At 41.3% G+C, this 19,649-nt stretch overlaps 1 protein-coding gene across 5 annotated transcripts; it reads right to left on the bottom strand.

Annotated features, from left to right (window-relative positions):
* Nucleotides 1-4,164: 4,164 nt before the first annotated feature.
* On the bottom strand, nt 4,165-17,894 carry alpl (alkaline phosphatase, biomineralization associated). Of its 5 annotated transcripts, none has more exons than XM_076742785.1 (12): nt 17,701-17,894; nt 15,162-15,327; nt 14,483-14,602; nt 13,154-13,269; nt 11,547-11,721; nt 9,559-9,734; nt 9,179-9,319; nt 8,965-9,034; nt 8,691-8,825; nt 5,593-5,784; nt 5,339-5,458; nt 4,165-5,110 (listed from the first exon to the last, which is right to left on the bottom strand). In XM_076742785.1, exons 2-12 carry the CDS (start codon nt 15,280-15,282, stop codon nt 4,845-4,847), a joined length of 1,632 nt encoding a protein of 543 aa, XP_076598900.1. In that variant the 5' UTR covers nt 15,283-15,327; nt 17,701-17,894; the 3' UTR covers nt 4,165-4,844. The 5 variants fall into 5 exon arrangements, with proteins under 5 accessions (XP_076598900.1, XP_076598919.1, XP_076598889.1 ...); XM_076742804.1 differs by lacking the exon at nt 17,701-17,894 and adding an exon at nt 17,433-17,588; XM_076742774.1 differs by lacking the exon at nt 17,701-17,894 and adding an exon at nt 16,308-16,804.
* Nucleotides 17,895-19,649: the final 1,755 nt, after the last annotated feature.

Below are 19,649 nucleotides of genomic sequence, written 5' to 3'. Positions count from 1 at the left end.
ATAGATAATTAGGGGGCCTTGGTATTTAGTTAAAACCTTGGTTTCACGTGTTTTTAATTAGTATGTAAATTTGGTGGGCACATCCCTTCTTGACTTTATTGCAAATTCTTCCCTCCATAAAAATGACCACTATGGTGCTCTCACTCTCAGCTTCAGTCTTCAGTCCCTGGACATTTTGAGGGCATTTTATTCCATTATATTTTATGACAGTGAGGCTGTGCGAAGAATTGAAGAAAGCAAATGGAAATATGTGCAGAAGTCAGGGCCCAGGCCTGATTCTTTCCGCCCTCATTAGCTGCAGAGGGATTAGACCTCATGCTGGCTGCCCCGAGAGGGGTGATGGGAGCTCGGGAGAAAGGCGATTAGGACATGTTTCACCTCCTCCCAGTAGGAAATGATAAGAGATGGTGAGATTATGAACAGGTCCAGAAATGTGCAGAGAGAATGACAGAAGTATTCATCATAGTATCCAAATAACAAGCAGAAGTAACAGTTAGCGATAACATTGGTAAAAAAATCCTTATGAGCACAAAATGTTTGATCCAAATTCAGCAAAATTAAGCATGGTATTTATTTCCTGTGATCTAATAAGTAATAAACTTTCCTCTTTACATTTATGATTAAGTACTTTGCATAGTGGATCAGGTTGTGGATCATTGTAGGTTTTTAAATGCACTCAGCTGAACTAGATTACCCGAAGGAGGAGGGTCATTGACTCCATTTTTGCTCAGAGAAGGATCTCTGCTTTGAAAAGGGGAGAATTAGCATCTTCTTGCAGCCTCACTGCTCCTTTTATACAGCAGCCTGGAGCTGTCAGCCTCGCCTTGCTTTCTTAGTTTGATCTGTCTGAGGCTCTGAATCCCTACCCACTCCTTTTTTTCCCCCAATGATTTAACCATACGCGCAATGAATCAAAGGGCTGGAGATCATGACACAGATTGAAGAGAGGGTCCCTGATATGGAGACCAAGAGATTGATTGATCTAAAACATCATCAGTCAAAGTAAAATCGGCCAAATCAAAGAGAGCAGAGAGATAAGAGAGCAGAGGGGGTGAAATGAAAAGCATCGAGCTGTCACAGCACACTGCTCAGAGAAGTTGAGGTGGTGTGTTTGATGAGCGACTTGATGTCAGTGGTGTCAGGGCAAGTGACGCTTTGATGACACAGTCAGAACTTTTCACGGTCAATCAAGATCCATATCTACAGCGGAGCAGCTACAGTTTTTCCATTACATCCAGGCTCACAGCGGACACTCTGACTGAGGCTCTGACGAACAACTGACAAGGAAAAAACTTCTACAGGGAGCATTTTGTAGACGATATGTCACATGCAAGCAAATTTTCATCTTGATTATTCACAACTAAATGAATTCACAACAACAAAATGACATTAGCTTTCCATATTTTCCACTGGTAGTGGCTTTAAGCTTGAAAATTGGTCAGTAATTCCATCTGACATTATCATATGTTATATATCAACTTGTTCCCACTCTTCACTGACACTATATTTATACACTCTTTACACACATTTCCCCAAAATTATATACAGTATATACACAGCCAGACATTTGTTATCTTTGCAAAGCTTTGGGATCCCCCCCCAGAATTAAAAATAAAGTTCTGTGGGTTTGAAAAACGTTTGGCTGCACATGAGTTTGTATTGACTCAACCACTGGTGCGTCACTGGGGTTTGAAAGACCATAAAAATGTGTTGGCTAACTTTAGCTTTTAAGTGCAAATTATGTATCTTTACATTTTTGTTAAGCATTGCAAATGCATTCTGTACTGTTAAAGATTGGGATTGTATTTTTTTGACAGTTCTAGAAAGCCGTGGGTGTCCTGTTACATGTATTTCTGTATGGTATGAGACTTTTGGCCAATATTACATTACAGTAACATGTTAGAACAATCACACCAGTGCAGACTAGTATGAAAAATCTGCAGCACCTCTCAACAGTTTTGGAATGGTAATTCAGACTTTATGCTAAGTGTGATGAATTACACAACTGGAGCAGGTTTTACAAACAACATTGTGTATTCAGGGAATGAAGGGAAACCAATGAGTGCCGAGCTAGAGTTGTCATTTCCTTTTACTTTATTCATTCTGCCTGACAGTGTTTGTATTAGCTAATTTCACATTGGGCGGCAGTGACATGTCCATCCTCTCAATGTCCCTTTCAGTCGACACAGAAGCTTCTAGCATGGATCCAAAAGAAATATCTCAGTTGCACACCCATGGGAAAGCCACACAGGTTATTTTAATTATTTTGGTTGATTAGACCTCCTCTCAGGACTGTGTGGGCATGCACAGACTTTGCTTGACTTACATTTCCCATGGTGCAAATTTCACCTTTTATTGTCCTTACATTGGAGTCTGGTGACATTTTGTAATCCCCACATACTTCTAGCCTCATCTGACATCTAATCAGCCAACAGTAACTGAAAACACCTGTGTGGGTGTGTAGTTTTAGACTTACAACAACTTCTGTCTCATATACGCAGTAGGTTTTTTCTGTCGCTGTTTTTCATAGATGTAGGTAGGTGGTTAGCAGGTTGTGCAGGACTTTCCTCTTTCTTAATCCAGACCTACTGAATTCTGAGTGGTCCACTGCTTCTCTAATCCAGGTACAATGTTAACATCATTTGGCACATTACCAGACCTTATGAATCACTGAACAAATCAGAGATGTGGGCAGTGATTCGGATGTCTAATCAGACAAATGGCTGCCTGGAATGTTAGAAAAAGTCTACTAACATTTCAAACGGAGCAGTAGCATTGTTTGTAAAATGTTTACTTGTAATGTAAGGGGGGCATGGATTGCAGTAAATGGGCTGAGATACCCACAACCACTTGTATAGTTATTTTATGAGGTCAACAGGAAAATGCTACAACTGCTGTACACTAATTGTGGACATTGTGTACATAATGGCTGGATAAAAGGCAGGATCTCATATGAGGAGACAGAGAAAATTACAGTGTTTCTGGCATGGAACCTTATGCAAGGCTTTGTGATATGAACTCACCCGACATCATGGCTTGCCTGAGAAAATTGTACGTCTGGTGAGGCCACCTCAAGCATTCCTACAGCCCTGACTCGCTTCCAGCTGAGACGTGTGACGACTTCACCAGTTATTGTTCTTCATCTTAACTGCTTGCCTTGTCGTTGATGGATTGAATAGCGAAGCTTTGGCAAGGCGAACACTTCAAATTGCCGTACACCCAAGACACCAGCAAGGCCTTGTCCTGGTTTCATCACCTGTTTCTTCATCTTGGAAAATAAAAGGTTTCGTTATTCAGGAAATATACGAAGCACTGTGAGTCACATATTTGAAAGCAAGGGAAAGTTGGGGGTTGAAAGCCCACTTGAATATTCATGCCATACAATCTGATACCCTTCGTCATCTCTTAATATAGAATATAAAAGATAAAACAGGATTACAGGACAACGATTTTTAGAGAATAGAAGAAAAATCCTTATCAGCAAGATTACACAAAAGCATGAAGTGGCCCTCGAGGCCCTCAGTAGACTCAAAGCAGCCATTATATGTGCTGATATTTAGAAAGCACTAGTGGCGGCACAAGGACTTCATCTCATACCCATTTAAGCAGAGCCTCCCCTTTCTCATGCTTCAGCCAACATGAGTCCTTCTCTGTTTTCCCAGTGACCGCATGATGCCAAGGAATGAGCGGCTGCAGTCCATTCACATTCCACACAAGCCACAATAGAGCAGATGGAAAAGTACAATATACAACATATGTGACAACCTAAAAAAAGGATGTTCACTGGCAGCGGTTTTCTGGCCAGATGTGTAACATTTGGAGAACCACGAAACTGTGTTTTCGACCCTGTATTGAACTGTTAACTGGCCACAGCAGTTGCACTTTCATACATGTGAGGAAAGTGGTGGTTCCTCTCAGCCTCCAGCCTTTAATTGTTCTCACATGTCAAAAACATTTTTTCTTGCGATACACTTCCTGTAGCTTTTTGCCCAGTAAAACATATCAAATATCAGTAACTCCGCTTTGCATAGCACAGAAAAGTTAAAACTGAAAGCACTGCTTTAATGAAAATGAACTTCGAATGTGGGAAACCAGAATAAAACATGATATAAAGAACATTCAAGAGAAGCTGAAACATTAAACAAAACAACAAATGGACAAAAGTTTATCAGAAAACAAATATTTCTTTATTGGTTAAGAGGTTTTACAACTTCTGTTACTGGACACAACAATGGTAGGTGGGCTTCTTCAGTGCTTTTTTGCAAGTATGCACAAGGTGTATGACAAGGAATATATATGTTTTATTCTGTCAATTATACATTCAGTTGCCTCTGGTTTCGGCATAAAATTTGTCCATCATAATTACATGAGAGATCTTTTCCAAGTGTATGAGGTAGATTCTGTTAACTGCACATTTAAGATATGAAACATCTTCAAACATTTGTAAATCCAATCTATCTATTCAAAGCTAAAGGGTTTACATTTAACAAATAGGCTTAACAGGTCCTTAAACCTTTAATGAAAACTATTCAATAGACAAATCACAACTGAGATCTCTGATTTTGTGGTGATCTTTGCAGCACCACTTTTCATTTCAGTGCATCATCCGGGGTGTTGACTATATAATGCTTTACATATTTGCCTGAATAAACTAAAACTGAAACCTTATACTTGTGTCAGTTGTATTATCGCAACACAAACGTGCCCTAACAGTGGTCCCATGATCAAAACAGTGTTGAGTAAAATTAGAGCATTTAAAAAACAACAACAAAAAAACTGAAATCTTCAAATGTGTGACTGGTTAAACTGGGGATTTTAACAGGATGAGAACTGTCTGGGGAAGGTCAGCACAGAATTCGGGTAACTGTGAAGAGGGCTGTGATGGAGGACAGGACAGGGCGCAAACCAGCAGACCCGCTGCCCGGCATACAGTGCTCCCTGTTCTGCCCGATGCAGCCAGCATATGCCATGACGTGGGGGATGTAGTTCTGCTCGTGGACCCCGTGTAGCAGGTGAGCCAGGGGGCCTTTAGCAAACACAGCCACATCCTCTCCTCCATGAGTCTCCATGCTCAGCGGTACAGCTGCCTGGGCCTGGTAGTTGTTTTCCTCTGAAAGGATGTAAAGATAGTCTTGTTTTTAGAGAAATGAGGTAGAAACATCCACCTGAAATTAAAGGTTCCCTGGTGAGTTTTTGCTCTCTAGTTGTGCTAGGGGCTGTTTTTCTATGGGTGGGTCCCCTTTGTTTTTTTTTCTTGGTAACAACCCGCTTTTTATAAAAAAATTAAAGAAATTTAAGGTGAATTTTCTTTTGTTCTTTCCCTGTAAGTTTTACTTACGATAGTCAATAGTGGAGACATTCTCCCTCGCACCGTTAACAATTTTGTAACCTGGTCCGTTCCCATATAAGATGGAGGTGAAGGGCTTGTTGTCAATATCACTCAACATTGGGGCCAGACCTTTGGATGGAAACAGAGCATTAAACCCCATTACACAACAGAACCACAGTGAAAATGTAACTTACAGCACTACTATACAGATACAACAACAAAGATACATACAGCACTGCATGTGCATCATTATCAGCCCATACCAAATATTGTGTTTCCCCTGGCGGTGTAGCCTCCAAAGTTGAACACATGAGAATGGTCAGCGGTGACTATAGTCAGTGTATCATGGATGCTGGTCATGAGGTCTGCCCGGCCAATGGCTCTGTCCATTTCCACAGCTTCATGCAGCGCCTGCTTGGCTTTGCCCTCGTGATGTCCGTGGTCGATACGCCCCCCTTGACAGAGACACAAATACTCCCAGTTAGCTGTTAGACTCTTAAACACTCGGTGAGATGAAATGTCTCCGTGTTAATTGTTCACATATCTCCAGTTTTTTGTTAAACATAAACTAATTTTGATGACTCTTGAACTCCGGAGAAGCTACATAAATGAATCCAAGCAAATGTGGTTCAGGATTACTGGCTGCCACCCATCCTACAAAACATATCAATCGAATTATCAAAATATCTGACAAGTTACAAACACTGCAGGCCCCAAAAATTCCACCATCAAAAAGGGGTGAGCACCCCTTTTCACCTCCTTTCAGAGGGTGCTCAACAATCCAACAAGCCCTCTTGACTGTTTGAAATACACTGAGCCTTTTATTCTCACTCAGCCTGGCTGAACAATCACTGTCATGCTTGCAGGTGTTTACCCTCAACAGCCATTGACTGCAACTGTGCTTCTTTGCACAGACTCAGCCAAGGACACACGGTTATCAACACCAACTTTCCTGCGCCTGCTGTATCTAATGCTGCGCTGACATTCACAGATCTCACAGCGCCCGTGCTGCTGACAATAATAAAGATAAGAGCAGAACAATAAAGAATTTTGATGGAACGGCTCATGTTTTCTCCTCTCCTAGGCTTCCTTGAATAAATGGCAGCAGATAGAAAGAATTCCTTTATGCTACAAACTATTCCATTTCTCAGTTTTCATAGCTGCTGAATGCTGTTTTACATTCTGTACCTATATCACTGTTGTCTCCTGCTTCCGAGTCCTTGACTGTTTTGTCTTTGATGTTTGCTGGCTTTTATGTTTTTCATACCTATTCATGTAAACGGTACTGAATGTCACTCTTTGTATTTTATTAACAGCAGCAAAATACATTTCCCTTTAAGGGACAATTCAGTGACGCTGGCAGCAAGGTAGAAGACTGTGAGGATAGTTGCTTTGGAAATTACTGCAAGAGTTGATGTTTTATTGAAACTATGTGCAACCTGGTGAATCGTTAGAATGTTTTTCATTGATTTCCACTGGAATGTCAATGGTTTTCAGACAAGGAAGCTGTGACAATGATAAGTTCATCTATCTGCATTCATAAGTCTTTCAAAAAACTTGGAACATTTTTATGTGCTCTTAAATGAGTTAGCCGACTGCTTGAGTAACTTTAACGCGACTAGAGAGATTCAGGGTCCTTTTCAACATGGTGCCAACACGAAAAACTGGCAGAGCATTTAGGGACGGAGGGATGGTGCACGTTCACTAAGTTATCTACTACCGACTACCTCAAAGTAAGCACGTTTTTCATGTTCAATATTTTGGGTGAATTATGACTGTTTAAACAGAAAAAATGGGGGACCTATCAACAGACTCAAGCTGTTGAACTCTGTTTACTCCAGGAGAAAACGTAATTTAAAGTTTTGAAGCCTTTCTAGTGATAAGTGAACCAGCAGCAGACAAACTCTATTTCCACAGGTTCATGTTGTTTGTCTCTTTGAACACCGTCTCACAGCATTATTAGCAAACTGGGTCATGTTTCCCCTATGTTGTCTGTCAGCAGATGTCATCAATTAACAGTACTTTGTTTTTGGGAACTGTTCACATTAGAATGAGTAAGAGAACAACACAGATGCAGTCACTTGACAAGCTAGACGAACACATTATTGTATTTTACTGCATAAAAACTGGAGGCAGGGGAAAACAGCTAGCCTGTGAACGAGAGAACCTATAAAGCTTGTCAATTAACATGCTGTTTCTTGTTTCTTTGATCTGTTGACAAGCAAAACAACGACTTATGGTTTCAGGAGGAGTTACAGTAACTATTTCTTGGGAAACAACAGTGACTGTGTGTAGCTTCCCAGTAACACTGTACCTCTACAGAGACGTTTACAGTATATCAAAATCAGTGCTCACCAGATACGGTTGGTTCAGGCTGTTCACACACACAGACTCAAAAGCCTGGACAGCAATCGCCTGCTATTCATTGTGAATGGGGCCTGGCGTTGCAGCCCGGCGGCGCCCACTGAGCTACAGAGATTTAACAGACACTCAGCGGCAACAGAGGGGGAAGTTCAGAAAGGCTCGACTTCCTACAAATGTCCTCTGACACAATCCAACCAGGCAACAGCCAACTCCGATTTCACAGACTGATTTTCAGGTCTGTTACAGGTCGTTTCTAGTGCATGTATGAGAAAAGATGTCCAAAACCTTTTCCAGAGAAATCTGCTACATGTCAGTTGGGGCTTAAGACATTTGACACATTGGAAAAAGAAAAAAATCTATGAGCTTCCCAGGTGTCTCCATCCTGGTCCTCATCTATGCTTGACACTAGTGACTCTGGGGTAGATTAGCATCACACACCCGAATCTTCAACCTAACTGTTGGTACTGCATTGTGGATAATGTAGGCACCAGGTTTTAACAAGGAAGAAGACTGCGTGGAATGATTTTTCCTACTTTCCATTGTGACTCTGACAATGTTCTGACCAGATCAGTGCAGTACTCTGTCATGCACAAACATGAGACAAGTGTCAATGTTTTCATCTCAGTTTCAGAAAGAAAACAAACATGTGTCTTTCCCAAAATGTTCAATCCTAACAACAACACTGGGTCACAACTGTAGAAGGCAAACAATCCAAACACCACACACCATATCATTTTATCTCCCAACTGTCATCACGACTGGCCCTGACTATGACAGACTTGGTCAAGCTCATCAGTGGTGACACTCACATCATATAATAACTATAATCAGCCCAAACAACTTGTGTGTCCCCACCTTAAGGGACATTCACTATTGAAATCTGAAATGTCTCTTACAAAAACTAAGACTTAACTCAGTAAGACCAGGCTGACAGATGTTTCTGAAATCCCAAAACAAAGAATGACAGTCCAATTTCACCACACGGCTACAAACTCACCTTCTACAAGCAGGAAAAATCCACTGGTGTTCTTCCTCAGGATCTTGATGGCCACCTCCACCATCTCTGTCAGCGATGGATCGGTCTCGGTGTTCCTCTCCAAGTCATACGTCAGATCCCCAGGTTCAAATAGACCTGGAATAACAGAGGCACGGTTCAAGAAGAAATAGGATATTACACGTAGAAAATAAGCCCACGGCAAATGCATGCACATAAGGATCTTCATTTACACTTCAGTGAGAGCTTCATAATGACACAGAGACTGGAAACTCACCCAATAAGTAATCCACATTGTTAGGGTTCAGTGATAAGAGCTGCTTCTTGTTCCATACATAATGGCCTTTCTGCTCAGTTAAAAAAGATACATGTACAGTACAGTGTGACTGCAGTCACTTTGAAATCCTAAATATGTAAATGTAATTGGGACCATAAAAGAGGGCACAGACAAACAAGAAGAGCACAGAGAGGGAGGAAGAGGAGAAATTTACTTTGTCCTTCATTTTCTCAGTCCATTCCTGAACCAGGTTTCTTCCATCTTTTCTTGTGCCGCTGTGCTTTGCAATGCCGGGGTACTCCACGTCCGATGTGTTTTTAGGGAACATATACTTCCTCCCTCCACCCATAATCACCTTCAAAGTCACAGAACAGAATAAAAAATTACTCTCTTAGAATTGAACGTTTCAGGACCAAAAGATCACATGACCTAAGTACATGACAATTAGCTAATTCACTTCATAGATGTTCAACAAAGCGACTGGGGTTGTGCATCTTCAGTGCAACCGGAATTACCTAAAAATAACCTGAAACTCTGAGGGCTCTCTGGTGACACATCACCTGTTGTGTGTCAGGCTTAATACTTTTGACTCACATCAATGTTGGGAATGTTTTCAAAGAGCTGTCTGGCGATATCCTTGCAGCCGTCCTGCAGTGCTTCAGCTGGCATCTCATTGTCGGAGTACCAGTCTCTGTCCACACTGTGGGCGTATGCAGCGCTCGGAGTCGCATGGTTGACACGGGTCGTTGTCACTATTCCCACTGACTTTCCTGCAGTGGACACACACATACACACACAGGCAGCTGCCTGAATAAGGGCTGAACATGTTTAGATCTAGATAAGTTAGCTATGATTGAAACTGAAGTGCACTGTATGGAACAAGGAGTGTGGATTTTGATATTGATATATCCCCAGTCTGAATACTACTTTTAACAGTAACGTCCAGCGATGATCAATGGATGGACCAGGATTTATCAGTATAGAAATGGTTTTCTTCGAATAAATGTTCCAGGTGTAAAAAGAAAAAACACTAAAGGCCAAACAGCAGAGGACAGTCTTGTAAAATGACCCGATGAAAAACACTCTATTCTCTATTCGCTTGTGCAGAAGGTCAGCTGCTGCTCGCCATGTTCCCTGAGGAATGATTGGATTTCTTATTATCTGTGACCCCTGCACCTACACACATGCTCTCAGAGACACACACACACACACACACACCCTGACCCCTACCCACCCCTAACTTATCTCCAGCACCGCCCTCTGAAAATCCATGGTACACAATCCTTTCACATCTCTATCTCCTTCTTTGTGGTCTTTTATTATTTTGTCTTTAAAGTGTTGTGTTCAAGCAGACTGTAGAACCCTGTTGTGTACCCTTGAAGGGTGAAAGCACACATTTGAGAAAATCAGATGTCATTCATTGGAACACTTGGCAGAGGTGGCCATCTTCCAGGCTATTGATCAAAACTGTTTAACATAGATAAGACTCAATCTATGGATGTCTGTGGCCAAATTCCAAAATCGGTTCAACTGAGATGTGGGTTCAAATGGACTAAGGATGAGTTTAGATACTTTGGTGTTTTTATCAACTTCTCTACAGAAAAAGTACAAGAAGACCATCAGATGCATTACCAAGGACTGATTTTTTCCAGATATTCACAACTATATAATATCTACATCAGGTACTTTCTTACAACACACAAGGAATGAGAAAATATGAAAAAGCCTGCTCTAATAGAACAGTTCCTTACAGAGCTACATCCTGGAAATGAGGCTAGAACTCCAGTATATACTTAATTTTCCTCTCAATGACCAAATAGTACCTCACAAATAAAAGAGAAATGGAGAAAATGGACAGAGATCTATCACGAGATACCTGGTGGTAAGTTTGTAGGGGGAACATCTGATGACGCAGTCTAATAGTAAGAGGAAGTTCCCTTACTTAGCTGAAGTTAAACCTCTTCTTAAAAAGGCCATTCTTGATCTATGTCTGTGAAGATTCTCATTCATCCTGCTCAGGGTACTTTTAAGTGCTTTCCAAAGGCAACAACCCATTCTTGATCCTGGGGTTTTAGCCAGCTGTATATCTAACCTTACTATTAGTACTTGGACACAGACACACCAGGAATCAGGAAGACATCAGGAAAAATCAGGAATCAAGAAAAAAACAACAACCAAAAACCTGACGAAACTTCATAGCAACGGTGGCACGAGAGAGATTTTTGAAAAACGAGTGGTTAAAAGTTAGTCTCTTGTCGTTTTAAATTAGAATACATAAAAAAACCCTCTTTGGGTCAAGTTAATGTCAATTACAAACTGCTCTAAGGAGAACTTTGGTTCAAAGGATGAACAACTGAAAATCACTTTCAAGAGCACTTCAAAGTCAGTGCTTTGAGCAATCAAGTCGCCCCGGTGAGTATTCCCACTTCCCATTAGCACAGCAGTAACTATAACCACAATTATGTTTCCTTAGATGTGAACTGCATGATAACTGACTGCAAACATCTGAAAAAACTACAATTCTGCATTCCTGTAGACTGAATGAAAGAGGCCTGTGTTACGTAACGGTTATTTAACTCTACCTGCGTCCTTAGCCCATCTGAGGATGGAGGTGACCTCATTGCCCTGAGTGGTGTTACACTGGGACCGGACAGCAGCTGCACTCACTCCCACCGTGCCCTCATTGGCCTTGACCCCGCAGAGGTAAGCTGTGGCAGTACCAGCACTGTCTGGCACCTGTGCGTTAGTGTTGTATGTCTGCAGGATTACAGGCCATTGACATGTGGTCAGGACTCAAACATCAAATCGGACTGTTTACGATGTGCTTGCAATGATGTGTTTTGTATGATGTGATTTGTTTAGACATGGCACTAACCGGACTGGTGCTATTCCAGCATGTCAAGAAAAAGTTTTACTGAGATGAATGATGAAGCTGGTGTTATTCTTATTTTTGGGGAAAAAAAAACAAACCATGAAAAGACCAAACTCAACAAATTATTTTTTAATTTTCAGCCGCAGATTAAGAATTAATAACAATAGAACTGATATACGTGACTGTTTTTGATCAGTTCTGTAATTTGCAATGGTTTATTGTCATTTTTAGCCATCAGCTGCTTGAATATGTGCACGCCATCCACAGTCTCCAGTTTCTGATGTATAATTTTACCTTTAATTAGCATTAATTAGGCTTCTTCAAATCATTTGACAGAGTCCAAGTTTATACATAGACATTATAACTGTATTTGACTTTTTTACATTAAGCAAATCTCCCTGTTTTCTCTGGATAATCCAAATAGATTTTTTTTTATCAACAGTCTGTCTGTTCTAGCTGGGTGTGTCCCTGCACTCAGCCGGCTTTGCCCTACCAGCAGCGCACCTGAGGCGCATCTACCTGAGTAGCATGAATATTTCCCAGTCTTTTGCCAGTTGCTCTCTCATGTGCTTTTGTAAGACTTATGATAGTTCTTTTCTTTCTTGCCTCTCGTGTGCTCTTTTGTTTCAGTGCCTAACAGCCTCGTCCAGTGTTTGTTCAGCCTCAACCCACCTTGTAGTTTTCTTTTGTTGTCCCCACTCTTTGTGAGTGCCTTTTGTCTGTTTATCTCCACTCTTTGAGAATGCCTTTTTTGTTGTTCTTTCCACTCCTTATGAGTGCGTCTTTTGTTCACCATTATTGTTAATAAAGTATTTTCTTTCTATCTCTTGTCTCCAGTCTGCATTTTGAGTCCAATAATGCATTTAAAGGCATATCTTGACAAAGACGAAGAGATAAAAGAGTTAAAGGTTTGCTCGGTCAGAACGTCCATCTCACATTATGTGAATTAACTCTTTATTGTAAAAAGGCAAAAAGGACCTTTCTTTTGCTAAATTGAAGAAGTTTTTCAAATTTTGCCTTTTCCATCAACCTTTTCTGACGCAATCCTTCAAACTAAAACACGCTGCTGGCAAGACTTGTTTGTAGGATCAGCTGCTTGCTGGTTTTGGTCTTTTCATGGGATTTGCTGGCAGTAAGAAAAACACAGAATATGGTCAAACAGTCTTTACATCAGATCTGTAACATAATACACAGCCAGTATAACATGACACACTGAATGACCTTGTGTGCGGTCACAGGCCTTGTCAGGAAGCCATTAGTGGTCACAGCAAGATCAATACATTGTGCCATACTGTATGATGTCATAATAAGTCAGACCTTGGCCAAAGACACAAAAGGGAACTTGTCCATCTCCAGCTGCGTCTCCTCTCCACTCTGTCCGTTCAGCTGACCCTTCAGTATTCGAGCAGCCGTCACCGTGGGAACGCCCATCCCTAGACACCAAGAGCAGGTCGGCTGTTAGGATTGCATTCGTTTTCCCTTAGGGCGGGACAGAAAGAGGCTGCACATGATCAACGTGAGCACCCTCCGTCCACTGCTGTGCACAGAGGTTTTTGCTTTCCTTGATATTTCTGAACAAGATGACTGCTGTTAGGCAAAACATTGTCTTAGATATCAACTCCTTCATAAACAGACACTTGAAGAAGACGAGGATATCAAGCAAAGATAAACGAAACACACACTTTTTAGGTCACAGAGAGAAACGACCTGGACTCGTTGCAGGTTGCATGATGATGACTTGTGCTTAGGATGCCTGCATTTGACGATAATTACAGTTAAATGTGTGCAACAGTGTATTATAATTCTTCAGGTCACAGGAAGCGAGGATCTCCAGATCTGGATGAATTCAATTTTCCATGACTTTCTTTTATTGTTTTCTGAAGTGAATGCCTTAAATAAAAGAAACAGTTTAATATACTGTCCAAAGTAACTGCTGTTCTCATCCGACTTCACCTTTCTTGTGCTTTGCGCAGGATGGAAAACAAATTGGGAGGAATATTCATAAGTACCATTTGCCTTACAGTCATGTTGAAGACTGCCCTGCATAAATAAATCCTGCATGAGGCTCTGAGGTACACAGAGGAATCGGTTTATTGTGCAACTGAGTTACTCCAACAGAATCCTGTGATTCATTTTCCTAGTTAGACAATCATTCCATGTTGTGCCATCTTACAACTTGAAGTGGTCCAACGCTCCCTGTTATTCTCTAACTACACTAACATGACTGTGCATGCAGCAGTGTGCAAGAATGTCATGTTGTGCCTATAGTCCAAACAGAGAGAGCAGAGGCCCAATGGAGGATAAAGGTTAGTATGCGACCAATGAGGGTCCCTGCCCAAACAGAAGCCCTGTGATCTGGTGGCAGCACATTTGTATTGTTTGATTCATCTCGCATGTTAGCAAACATTTGAAGAATCTCATTCATTTTCTACTGGATTACTGGATCCACTGCAACAACATTTCGGCTTCAATAAAAATGTTGGCTCGGCTGGACTCTCCATAATTAATCTTATTTATCAAACATGACAAAAGGGACAAGTGGACCTGCAGTGATGAGCTTACTGCTATTCAGTCCTTGTGCAGCAATGCTACCTTTCCACCCTTGGGTGGAAATCGGGATGGAAGCATGAGGATGTTGTGGCTTACCATCCCCAAGAAAGAAGATGAGATTCTTTGCTTTGTTTTTGTTGAGATTTTGCAGCGTCAGGGCGTTCTTCAGGGTCCGCTGGGCCCACGTATTCCAAAACTTGGGATCCTTCTCTTGTTCTGTGGCAATAAATAAGTCTGATTAGCTCTGGATGGTTAAGGGAATCAACAGAGAAAATGTCTGAAAATGAAAGGTGCATGGCCCATGAAGTGTCTTCACGTGTCTTGTTTTATGCAACCAGTGTCACCAAATCAGTCAAATTATTTAAAAGGAGGGGGACATTTCATTTCATGTTATGTTAATGTTAATACTCCATATTCTACGTGTCTGACTAGGTCCAAATCTTGTTACAGAATGTGATCGCAGAAGTTGTTACACGACAAATAGGCGTCTATCTCCTGCAGAGCAGCAGGGTGATCATTTTCTACAGAAAATTCAAGCAAACAGTGAAATCCTGTTATTTTCTTGGCGCCATCAAACTAAATACAGCCACAAAAATATTCACTGTTAAAAAGGAGGAAATCCGTCCGTGAAATAAACTTCCTTGGGCATTCTCCTACGACCTTGAAAATCCTCCAAAAATATCTCCTGTCACATCACAAACGACTGGACAGCTGCTGTTTTTTTTTTTTTTTTTGGTTTTTGTGGTAGCGACTGACTAACAGCACAGTAACTTACCAGGGAATTGTGGCTTCCCCAAACTCCCCAACATCAGACAGGAGCAAATGATGAGCAGGGCTGTCACCTTCATGTTGTCGTCTCTGTGTGGCTGACGCTTGACTCTAGACAGCCATAACATGCCACTTTGAGAAGCTGAGGAAGCCTGTCTGCAGTCGTCTCACAGCTGGAGAAGAACACACACAAGCACACCAGTAATTATGTCTGTGTCATCCTGTCACACACCCGCTCTGACATACAGCTTTAATATCTATTCATTCCGCGATGATTTGACTGAGCACACTTCTCGTTTCAGGCAAACTGCACACTTACACCTATACACCTATTTGTGCTGTGATGCTTCAAATAATGCACTCTGTAATACAGTCACAGGCTTGTCCTGTTGATTTGACACTTGAGTATCAGTTCTCTATCAGTTCTCTTCTCACTCTCAAGACTTCTCCAATGTAGAAAGAGGCCAAACAGGAATGTATGAGGAAGCAAGAAGCAACAAGGGGAATGCAGCGAGCTGTTTTCAAGTCATCAAAGCCGTGTTGAAGAAATGCGTTTCTTTTGTGTTGTTCAACCTGGTGTCAGTCGTGAAAAGCAGATCTTTCAGCCCACCATCAGGCTGTGCGGAAGAAACAAAAGGAGAGCGGAGTAAAGTTAAGCTGGAGGCCTCACTGTGAATGTAAGTAGTCACAATAGGGGCCCTTATGGGTTCTGGTCAGTCAGGCTTTCATCTATAATTATCCACACTCTCCTCCTTTCTTCCCTGTGCTTATAGTCAAGGTCATTTTAATGGGATTGAGCTCCATAGCACTAAGAGGTTTAAAGGCCATAATAAAGCCGATTAACACCAAATGATTGACTGAACACATCCACGCATGAGAAAAAAACACCCTCAAGATACTAATATTGTATCAGAAAAATCTTTCACCTGTGAATTCTGACAGGAGGATTTCTTTTTCTTTTCCAGTGTGGCTGGCGTTGCATGCAAATACTACAATTCTGCACCATCCAAACTGTGAGATCAGTCAAGTATTATATAGTTAAATGGAGATCTATTTTGTGAACTGTGTTTCCTATCAAGCCCTGGCCTGTCGTACATGCACCACCTTTCCGTTCTGACTATAATGAAATTCCAAACAGCTTGCAAAAGATCACCTCGTCAACCACTCCAAAAGCTTGCTCGGACTGGAAACCATGCCAGGGTGCATCTGGGTTAATAATGAGATAAAGGCAAGTCTGGACCAACCCAAGCATGTAAAAGAACCAACCAGGCAGAAATCAGCGGAGGTAATAAAAGGGTAAAGTATGACTCCATGCTGACATGCCAGAAGTCAGTTGCTTGGACCAGTCTTCGGATGCAGCAAGCCAGAGGTGGTCAGTGGCCCTTAAAATCTGCCAGGTCCACCCAGGGGCAGCGAACCAGTCAGTCTGCAGGTGAAGTAGCAAAGCAGCACCACCACGGCCAACAGGAGCATGCCAGTCAGGCCAGTGGTCAGTATGATGTGGGATACCACTTCAGTCATGGTGTCTCCAAACGTCGCGGGGCTCCAACGCAGGTGTCAAATGGGGTGAAATTCTCCAGCAGTAAATAACTTTCCACCCCCCTCGAGCTGTTTGCTGCGCTGCCGCTGAAGCCTGAAGCAAGTCGCTTAAATGTGTCACTCCAGCAGGTAGCAGCTCCACAGAAAGGATTAGGCTTTTAATTATGTTCAGGAGTGGAGGGTGGATAGATAGAGGCTCCGCAATATTCTGATCAAACCTCTATTTACTGTGCTGTGCCTGGTTTTCAGACAAGATTGTGTTATCTTCTCTGTCTCAGGTCACTCTGATTCCCAAGGACACTAAACATAGTTGCAGGTTTTCAAATGGGCAACTTGGTTTGCGTCTCACAGTCGGCTGCCTTATCGAACTTCTTGAATGCACACAGAATAACTAACATTCTACCTAAATTTCACCCAAAAGGGGACGTTTGGCTCCCTTATTTGAGTGATCTGTCACTATGTGTGAATATTTAACTAATTAAGAGATAATAAACCACATTTTATAATGTGTAACTGTGGTGCCAGTCTAAAGTGCAAATTGTTAATGCCCCCAAAACCAAAAGTCCATGCTGCATCTGAGAATGCCAAATATATATATAGATAGATATAAATGGGGACAGAATGGCAAGGGGGAGAGCAGGCAGGTTTTTATCAAATATAACAGCATAAAATCATGTATGACTTATTAATAAGCGAATTAAAAGTGTGCAGCTGAAGCCCATCAAGGCACAGCACTTACCCTGGTGAAAATCAGGACATTAAAGAGCTGGTGTCGGTGCAACAGATGAACAAAAACTCCATCTTTTGAAGCCCAGAGTGGCTCATTTCACATTGCTACACAGCGAGGACAAACTCAGCAACATTCAGAGCGGATGCTGCGCGGAAAAGATGCGAATAGTGTAACAAGCTGTCACCAAATTTCAGCCTACAGCGTGTTCCTCCAAAAGCAACCTGTTATCTGTGAGGCAAGCCAGGAGAAAACAAAGTTGCATTGTTGTTTTACTCACCGCGAGTGGCGTTTTCCGGCCACAGAAATCTACATCCAAATGCGCAGATCTGCAGATCATTCAGTGCTTCACCTTGAAATGTGGCTCCTTGTCGCCGCTTTCAGCCGTTTTTATAAGGCCACACTTGTTCGACTTTGGCTCTGGGGGTCTGAGAATAGCGGTCTGTATCCCATGAGGGGGTGAAAAAAAGAAAAGGGCTTAGAAATAACGATGCCATGCTGTGGATGGACCGAGAGCTCCGCCTGTCTGACGGCCGACGCATTGCTCCGAAGACACAGTGTCCTCGTTACAATATAACTAAGCGGTGCTGGAAGTATTCAGATACTTTTAGTAACAATGCATCCATCATTGGTAAAAGTCCTGCATTGAAATTTCTTAGTGAAAGAGATTGTCAGAAAAATGTATTGTAGAATTATTATTACTGATGCATTAATAGCCTATGTATGAGATCTTAATGTTATAGCTGGTTGAGCTAAAGCTAATTTATCTACTTTATATAATTTTATTTATTTATTTATATTATTCATAATCAATACTTATTTTTTATGAACAGGTATATACCTTGGACAAATGCCACACACTACATCATTTATTTCTTATTTATGTCTGTATTGCCCTACACACAGAACAACACAAAACTAACAATGCAAATCAAATCAATGACAATGACAACAATGACACAATAAAATGACAATAAAACTCAATAATAAATGCAAGAACATCCATAAAAATGCACCAGAATTTAAAAAACTGATCATATATTTTGAATGTAACATCTTAATCTGTAAATAAACTAAAAACTAAAGCTGTCAAGAAAATATAATGCAGGTAAAAAGTCCCTCTAAAGTGTGCTGGAGTATAAGTATAAAGTATCATGAAATGAAGTTGCTGCAAATAAAACTCACACAAGAAATGAAAAAGAACAAGTACATGAATAAAAATAAATATAAACAGTGGTTAAATTTGTTCTAAGTAGTAGACCTATTGTAGTTGTCGGTAAAGTGATAAATAAATAAATCGATAATCTTCCTGCAGTTAAAGGATAGACTTTCATTATTTATGGAGCAGAATCTTACATTTAGACTCCTTGCTGTGCACTGCGGCCTCCTTTGGAGGTCACTGTAAGGCCTCTTCCTGACCCTCACAGCCTGAAATGACTGCAGCCGAACATGTTCAGCAGGCTGAAGCCTACAGGTACAACAATCATGATATGAGATACAACATCAACACTATCTTCTTTATTTCTTTATTTTTTCTCCAACCTCAACCACCCACCCACCCAACCAAACAGGCCTCGCCATAGCTGCTTCGATCTGTTATGGGATATTTTAACCCATGTGGTCTCTTCTTCAATCAAACATGATTGATTTTGTATGTACAGCCTGCCTATACACGTTCGATTGCTTTTAGACCAGCTCATCCTATGCTCTTTAATGGTCTTTCTGCCTGGAAAAATCAATATTTACAGAGCAGAAGCGGCTCCAGTAAAGCTAATAGTGGGCTTTCACTGAAGGCAGTGGAGCTTCTGCTTTTCCCCTTCACTATGTAGTAGCCTAATACTTCAGCTGGGAAGTTTGTTTTACTTTAAGATTATAATGCTGTTAATTTATGATAGCATTATGATGTGTATGTGGCTTCATAATGTCATTAAAGTACAGGCAGATAAATCATTTGAAGGATGAACGTTAACTAGCAAACTGTTAGCTAGCTGTTAGCTAGCTATACAGTCTACGTTAGCAGTTGAACTTGTAGCCATCAACGGGATATAAAATTTTTATTTCTAAGGTTAGTAACCTTTGGCAGCTGCCTGGTAAATGTAAGGCATTAACTTGTCCGATAAACGTCCATAATTGACACACTGCAACTAGCACGTCAGTGTTATATTCCCATTTTAATTACTCACTAGCTAGCAACCTGTGGAACTGAGACAGGTTAGCTGTATATTTCTA

The sequence above is a fragment of the Chaetodon auriga genome, chromosome 2, assembly GCF_051107435.1.
Source record: "Chaetodon auriga isolate fChaAug3 chromosome 2, fChaAug3.hap1, whole genome shotgun sequence".
NCBI lineage: Eukaryota > Metazoa > Chordata > Actinopteri > Chaetodontiformes > Chaetodontidae > Chaetodon > Chaetodon auriga.
The sequence above is the reverse complement of the archived record's forward strand: the minus strand, read 5'-3'. Positions and strand labels throughout refer to the sequence as shown.

Excerpts from the sequence above, each read along its gene's own strand:
- alpl (XM_076742785.1), bottom strand. The coding sequence starts at position 15,282 with ATGTTATGGCTGTCTAGAGTCAAGCGTCAGCCACACAGAGACGACAAC. Across the intron at positions 5,459-5,592 it reads CAGGGGAAACACAATATTTG|GTCTGGCCCCAATGTTGAGT; the intron begins GTATGGGCTGAT and ends TTCCATCCAAAG. Across the intron at positions 5,111-5,338 it reads TGTCTCCACTATTGACTATC|AGGAAAACAACTACCAGGCC; the intron begins GTAAGTAAAACT and ends ACATCCTTTCAG.